This window comes from Peromyscus californicus, unplaced genomic scaffold, assembly GCF_007827085.1.
Source record: "Peromyscus californicus insignis strain IS unplaced genomic scaffold, ASM782708v3 Scaffold_11__1_contigs__length_118956290, whole genome shotgun sequence".
In the NCBI taxonomy this organism is placed as follows: domain Eukaryota; kingdom Metazoa; phylum Chordata; class Mammalia; order Rodentia; family Cricetidae; genus Peromyscus; species Peromyscus californicus.
The window spans coordinates 33,696,899-33,704,802 of NW_026294402.1; the positions used below are offsets into that span (position 1 = coordinate 33,696,899).

At 36.9% G+C, this 7,904-nt stretch overlaps 1 protein-coding gene across 1 annotated transcript; it reads right to left on the bottom strand.

Annotated features, from left to right (window-relative positions):
• Positions 1-5,893: 5,893 nt before the first annotated feature.
• LOC128103755 (olfactory receptor 958) lies at positions 5,894-6,826 on the bottom strand. The gene has a single exon (XM_052728393.1). It carries the CDS (start codon positions 6,824-6,826, stop codon positions 5,894-5,896), a length of 933 nt encoding a protein of 310 aa, XP_052584353.1.
• Between the last annotated feature and the right edge of the window lie 1,078 nt (positions 6,827-7,904).

Genomic DNA, 7,904 nt, shown 5'->3' on the forward strand with positions numbered 1-7,904 from the left:
ATTTGTTGTTTTGATGAATAAAAATGTGAATAATGCAGTTAACAATAGGACTACAATAAATAGACAGAACTAGAGACACAAAATTCCCAGGACATAAAATTCCTTTTCCCATTCAAAGAAAACACCAGGTTTCTGATCTGTGAAAATTTTGTCACATTCACCCCACTCTCTGGACCAGAGTCAGGGACTCACTACACACAGTGCTTTAATTTGTGGCTGCATTTATTACTTGGATTTCAGTATAAATAAATTCCCAAGTTCTGAAAACATACAAAGTACATTTCAACAACTCTCATTCCTCTCTACATCCAGGTAAGCTTTATTTTGAGAATTTAATGTTTTCATTTGCCAGTTTATTTGCTTAACTTTCTTACTGCATATAGTACACTTAATTGTAAATATTTATCTTAATTTTTTCTCTTTTTTATATGGTTCCAAAATTGAACAGCCTACACACACCCTCTACAAACTTTCTGATTGACATCTTACAGTTTGCACAAATGTATGCATTTCCTCTGATTATCATTAACTCCTGCAGGATCAGAATCTAGAGGGTCTCTTAAAGTTACTGTGTCTGTTTCTCTAGTACACAGTGCATTTACTATAAAATAACAATCTCAGAGCAAATTCCCCAAGTTATTTGGAAACACTTTGCTGTAATATCTGTATTTAAAATGATGTAATAAGATCTTTTTTTTTAACTTTACCAACCTGACACCCTAAGAATAAAGCCAAATGATTTGAGTTTAAGAACTTTGGAAACCACAAACAATTCTGTGTGTGCAAAAAAGCATTATCGTTTGTAGTCAGGGCTGTAGATAGCAGCGATGGGCATTTTCTTGTTTCAAGGGAAATCGTGAGACAAGCAGATTGGTTTTGTCTGGTAGTCTAGCAGCTTTTCTACTGTTGTTCCAAGTCTACCTCCTACTTCCTCTAAATTTATTCATGTGTGTTTTGGGGAAGCACCATATGTTATTTTTGTGTTAACAGCATTTCATATCACAATAAACAGGAAAGAATTTGCTGATAGAGAACAAAGAGACACGGGGAGGAAAAACATAAATAGATGGTCCAACAAGGAACAGGGGTTGGTTTGGAATCTCCATTTCTAGAACTTTCCACATGTTGAGTTCAGGGACAAACTGGAAAAGCTAAGAAAATGTCTGTGACTTCCACCTGTAGTACATCTTAATGTTCTCCTAAAATTAAGTGTCAGCAGGTCCATGAATATACATTATATGTATACATATGTCTGTGTTTTGTTTTTCCTGATCATACAATTACATAGATGAACACAAAATGATGAAGGTTTCATTATTCCCAGTGATTTATGAGTTTACCAGTGTTGTAGATTTAAATGGGGGAACATTCTGTATGCTCAGATGTTCCAACGCTTAGGCCCAGTTAGTGACACTTTTTGGAAAGATTATGGAACATGTAGGAGGTTGAGCCTCACTGAAGATTATGGAACATGTAGGAGGTTGAGCCTCACTGGAAGAAATGGATCACTGGGACCAGCCCTACTTTCTATTCACTTTTTGCTTCCTGTGTTCAGGTGCTATGTGACCATCTAAATTCCTGTCCCTGCTACCATGTCTTTCTTATTTGCTATCATGGTTTCCTCACCATGATAAACTATACCTCCCAGAAATTTTGAGCCCAACTTTCTCCTTAATTTATTTTTTTTTTTCAGGATACTCAGCAACAAATATGTTACTACAAACCCCAGAACATTTACTGTCTGAAATAAAAATGACTTAAACTCTACCTCAAAATAATGCAAAAGAAATAAATTATAGGAGAAGGTATTACTTGCCTCTTGTATTTGCTTGGTTCTAGGCAATTTTCATCATTATGTCTCTTAATTTATCTGCCCATTAGCATTTAATAAAGTTAGCTCTTGTTAATCCTATGTTTCATAATTTTAAATGTCCTATACAAATACAATGCATAATTGTTCTTGAATCTTGGATTTTTCTTCTCCTTTACCCATATATATTAATAAATATCCACTTTTTTATGTCACAGAAGCTGAACTAATATCTCTTCTTCTTCTTCTTCTTCTTCTTCTTCTTCTTCTTCTTCTTCTTCTTCTTCTTCTTCTTCTTCTTCTTTCTCTTCTCCTTCTCCTTCTTCTTTTTCTTCTTTTTTTTGAGACAGAGTTTCCCACTGTAGCCCAGGCTGTTGTGGAACTTACTATATATCTCAAGCTGAACTTAATACACAGCAATCCTATCATGGCTTTCTGACGGCTGGGATTATAGTCATAAGCCTCTATACCTGGATTTAGAATTTTCTTTAAATATTGTAGTGCTTTTTTGATAAATGCCTAAATTAAGGATACATATTATTAAAAGACAGCTAAATCACTAAAGTTTTAATTTACAATTTATAGTGATTCTTTGATTCATAAGTTAAAATTATACTTTGTAAAATAGTTCAAAAATAGTTTCAATAGATAAATTTTATATGATAATTTCTTGAGTTTTTAAATCCTTGCCTCCGGTTTTTAATTCTTTATTTAAAAAGGAATGGGATTTATCAGATGTAATTGAAGATTATTAGAGTCTCGAAAACAAAACAAAACTCATATGGTATTGCTTAAGTTTTTAATATGTAACAGGGACTCTGGTGAGTGTCTTACTAGTATTTCCTAACTCAGTATTCTCAAGAGAACAGTGATGTGGGTAGATTACTAACACAGAGACATTTGCATAGCCATACCCACCATTGTTCTATTGACAATAGATATGAAATAGAATCAACACAGGTGTCCATTAACAGAAGAATGGACTAGAAAAAATGTTGCATGTATACACAATAGAATATTGTACAGTTGTAAAGAAAAATGAAATTTGAAATTAAAGGGATAGAACCAGAAAGCTATGCTGGGTGAGAAGGTAACTCAGGTTTAGAAAGACAAACGCCATGTGTTCTCTCTCACATGTAATACTAGCTTCAAATGTTTTGTTTGTGTATTTAACTTAGAGCAAATGTAGAAGTCAAAAGAATAGAAAGAGGTCTAAGGGACACCTACCTAGGGTAGAAACCTGCTATTGTTATTTTGCTAACTACTAATGCTGTCCAAGTGTCCTCTAAATATTTGTATTTATACCCAGAGACCTGAGTTGCTCTCAATCTTGTTTTGCAAAGCTTCTTTTTTTGTAGTGAACAGCAGTTGTCAATAGAGAGATGCACAGGTGCTCAAAAGAAGAGACTCAGAACTCACTCCCAAATGAGGCATCTATACTTAACCAACCACAACCAAGGATCAGGGAAGTTTGCAGAAGGAAGAGATAGAAAGACTGTAAGAGCATGAAGACAAAGAAGAATGCTGTGAAATGTTGTGGTTACATGCCTAAGACTTGCACAAGTCCAAGTCATTCTAAATTCTAGCACTGATTGCGTAGATGATCTCCAGGGCCCAATTCATACTAGCAATGGTTAGAGTGTTGTTGTTTTGGTGTGTTGGGGGGAATCATTCTTTATTGAGGATACAATCACTAGTAGGTTTCCTGCTGTGTGATGGTCTGTATTGCTCTGATTGGTCAATAAATAAAACACTGATTGGCCAGTGGCCAGGCAGGAAGTATAGGCGGGATTAACAGAGAGGAGAATTGAGAGAACAGGAAGGTGAAGGGAGACACTGCCAGCTGCCGCCATGACAAGCAGCATGTGAAGATGCCGGTAAGCCATGAGCCACTGGCAAGGTATAGATTTATAAAAATGGATTAATTTAAGATATAAGAACAGTTAGCAAGAAGCCTGTTATGGCCATACAGTTTGTAAGCAATATAAGTCTCTGTGTTTACTTGGTTGGGTCTGAGCAGCTGTGGGACTGGCAGGTGACAGAGATTTGTGGTGACAGAGATTTGTCCTGACTGTGGGCCAGGCAGGAAAACTCAAGCTACAGTTTCCTCTGTTCTAGTGGATGGCCCTGGGCAGCACTACCTGGACTACTGAGTTATGTTTTTTAAGCTGAAAACAAGACATGAAGTTTGGAAGACATGTGACATGAAATGGCAGTCTAATGGGAATGGGACCAAGTAGAAAATACTAGTCACAATGCATTTCATTTTTCATAAGGTTGGTGCTAATATCATTTATTTGTATAGGGATTTTCAAGCAAAGAAGTTAAATGTGGGGTCAAACATGGGAAAGAGAAAGAAACTGTCATTGAAAATTATTTTCTTTCCAGGGAGTTGAGGGAAAGGGACAACCACTTTTTTTTTCTAGTGCTAGCATTTAGTCTGATAACAGTGAGAAATGCAAGTAAAAATCACAATGAATGAATGTTCCATCTATAAGAATAGCTATTATGACAAAGGTAAAACAACAAACCGTAGCACATGTGGTGAGGAAAAGCAACATCTGCAAGTAGGAGTGCAAATTAAAAGATGCATCCAGTTCTGAAAACGGTGTTAAGTTTCTTCAAAAGTAAATTTACCATGTGATCCAATAATCCCACTAAATCCCACTATCAGATTTGTAAGACTATATAAAGGAAGTGCCAAAAGGATGTCTGTATGCCTATGATCACTTTATCATTATTTGTAACAGACTCTGGGATCAACTTAAGTGTCCATCAACAGATGAATGGGTAATGAAAATATGTCTCATATGCATAATGAAGTATTACTCAACCTTACAAAGCAAGATGTGAGATAACTAAGGAATCATAGGAGTCCATGTGGATGACAGTGGAGTGACAAACGCCAGGTTAGAAAACAGATACTAAATATGGAACACCAATTATGGAATCTAAAAGACTTCAATGCTCTCAAACAAAGTGGAAAATGGAGGAACTAGAATAAGGGGTTTGAAATTGAGAAAAAAAATGATGTTTAAAAGATAAAATTGTTAGTTCCATTGGATCAATCAGTTCAAGAATCTATTGCATAGCATGGTAACTATAGCGAGTGACCATGTATTAGATGTTTGTAGAGCACTGATAATTGATTTTCATCACAAATTATGAGCAAGATAGTTATGTGTAAATTATCTAGGTTTAACCATTCCACAATAAGTACGTATGTCAAAACATATTTTTGTACATAAAAATATAGCTATACAGTTCTTTGTGTATGTAGGGTTGCAGAACACGGAGAACTATAGGCAACTGAGGAAAGCTGGAAGCAGGTGTTCTTCCCCAGGGAAGGGCACACCAATTAGTTGTTTATCGCCAAATGGTCAGTCTTGAAAACATGCATTCAAGTAAAGTTATACACACTAAGCAGGTTATATTTAGAAATATATGTGTATATACACACATACACACACACACAATAACAATTAGTGTAAAAAGAGGACATGAATCTGAAAAAATTTGGGCAGGAATATATGGGAGGGTTTGGAATAAAGGCAAGGGAGAAATGTAACTACATTATAATCTAAAAATTAAAAGAAAATAATTTAAATTTAAAAAGCGTAGCTAAGCTTGTTGACTATTGTAACTGTATGTAAAAACTGTTCCCAAGAAATAAATACATACATATATGTATATATGAAAGAAAATTAAAGAATATGCCAATTCTCTTGTTCAATTACTGACTTTTTTCTTTTTCCTAAGTTTTGGCTTTCTGCTTAAGTTTGACTCACACGTAGTATGAAGGGACTAAATGGGTAATAGTGAACCATGCTTCTGTGAGAGAGACCTCTTTTTCTAGGTAGATAGCACTTCAAAGAAAGGCAAATAACAACAACCAAGACTAAGCTATTTTAATGGCGATGGATAAGCAGCACCTACAAATATACAAAAAGAATATATTGTACAGTGTTCCAATCATTTCCTCTGCTTTAAATGTTCCAAGTTACCATCCTGTGTGAAGAATCCACATTAAAATTTCACATCTTGGCAAAGAAAGAGGGCAATGGATTCAACCCTTTTATCTTCCTAGCCCTCAGAATCAGGTCCCTTCCAATGCACTATTTTTTTCAGAGCTATCTTTACTTCCTTATTCCTCAAAGTATAGATCAAAGGATTCAGCATGGGTCCTACCAAGTTCATCAGAATTTGTACCACAGTTCCCAGCATGGGGTTGGGTGTGGGCTGCAAGTATACAGTGATGATGGGTCCGTAGGCACAAAGGATAGCGATAAGATGGGCACTGCAGGTGGAGAAGGCACGCTGACGTCCCTCAGTTGAACGAATACTCAAAATGGAGATCGCGATTCTAGTATAGGACACAAGAATCAGGAGAAAGCAGACAAGGGATACTAGACCAACATTAGTGAAGCTCACTCTCTTTGCTAACGATGTGTCAGCAGAAGCCAGTGGCAAGACTGCTGGTATATCACAGAAGAAGTGATCTACTTTGTTGGGGCCGCAGTAAGGTAAAGTGAAGGTGAGAGAAGTCAAGATACTGGAATGGAGGCATCCTAACAGCCATGTACCCACAGCTAGAGCCACGCAGATCCTAGAGTTCATGATGACTGAGTAGCGGAGAGGGTGGCAGATGGCAGCAAAGCGGTCATATGCCATCACAGTATAGAGAAAACACTCAATGCTCCCAAGAAAATGAAAGAAAAAGAGCTGGGAGACACAGTCTTGGTAGGAGATGAGTCTGCTAAGTCCCACAAGGTAGAGTAGCATTTTTGGACAGGTCACAGAGGAGAAACCCATGTCAAACACAGACAAGTTCCCCAGGAAAAAATACATGGGTGTGTGAAGGCGGGTGGAGGAAATAACGGCCACAAGAATAGAGATATTTCCCACCAGGGTGCAAGCATAGAAGGGCAGGAATAATACAAAAAGCATAGTCTCTAGGCCCTCTGTGTGGGGGATTCCCAGGAGGATGAACTCAGTCACCACGGAGCAGTTCTTCATCTCTGCGAGAGCCAGTTCTGGGAAAGGAAGAAGCAGAGGGAATGGAGAAAGTCCTGGTTTAGCAGAAATGGGGTGCAGATAATAAGGAAATGAAATGCAAGTGAGAATGTTTTGGCTCTATGCAATGGAAAGACTGCTTGTCATCCAACTTAGACAGCGTTATAAAAATGCTTGCCATAGCCAACTGAGTGTTTTGTTCACCAAAGAGTTTTCCTTTATGGATTGCAAATGCAGATGTTTCTTGTTAAGTTAATGTCCAGAAAAGATCATGTTTGAGAAGGGAAGGACAAAATCCACATAAATATATGCTGCTCCTGCACCATGGTGGAGAGATATCAAGCCTCAGAATAATTTCTAAAATGTTCACATCACTACAAGTATGAACTACAACTTCAACATCATTGTATTTGCAATACACTATTAATAACAGCCTTGTATTTTATCCTTTTGTTCTTGCTAAAGAAAGTCTTGAAGCAAGATTGACTGGTCACTACTTTACAGCTCAAAACAGGTTTATTTAATCTGTCACTTAATTCTCACAGAATCTCTATGCTTTGGGTCTGGGGAAAAAAAGAAATACTTGAGTATTGGATAACATAGGCAACTCTGATGAATCCAGATCAATGGTAGACATCAGGATCTAAGATCTTTTTTGTAGATAGCAGTCTTTCCAGTGATGAAATATTGGCATTGCTGTCCCGGTTGAACCAGACACAAAAATTGTTTATGTTCTTGCCTCCTTTGCAAGCAATGGAAGATTAATGTGTCTTTTTAGCTACCAAACACATGAGCATTGGCACACATACATATCACTGGGAAGTCTAGAACAGATTCTGTTACATGTAGCTATATCCATGATGGAAAGAATAATGTTGGGCACAAAGCTGGTTCTCAAAACAAAATAACTCAGTGCCTAGAAAAGAACTGGATATCGTTGTTTTTCTTTACAGAGACTAATTTAAAAGATAGCAATCTTCCTAAATAACCCCATAAAGCAGTTGATACTATTTAGCTGCTCTTTTACTCTGTTCCACTAAATATTTACTTACTTGGCTCTCACAACTAGAGAATGCTTGCC

Bases quoted from the DNA above. Each gene is read 5' to 3' on its own strand.
- LOC128103755 (XM_052728393.1), bottom strand. From the start codon at position 6,826: ATGAAGAACTGCTCCGTGGTGACTGAGTTCATCCTCCTGGGAATCCCC.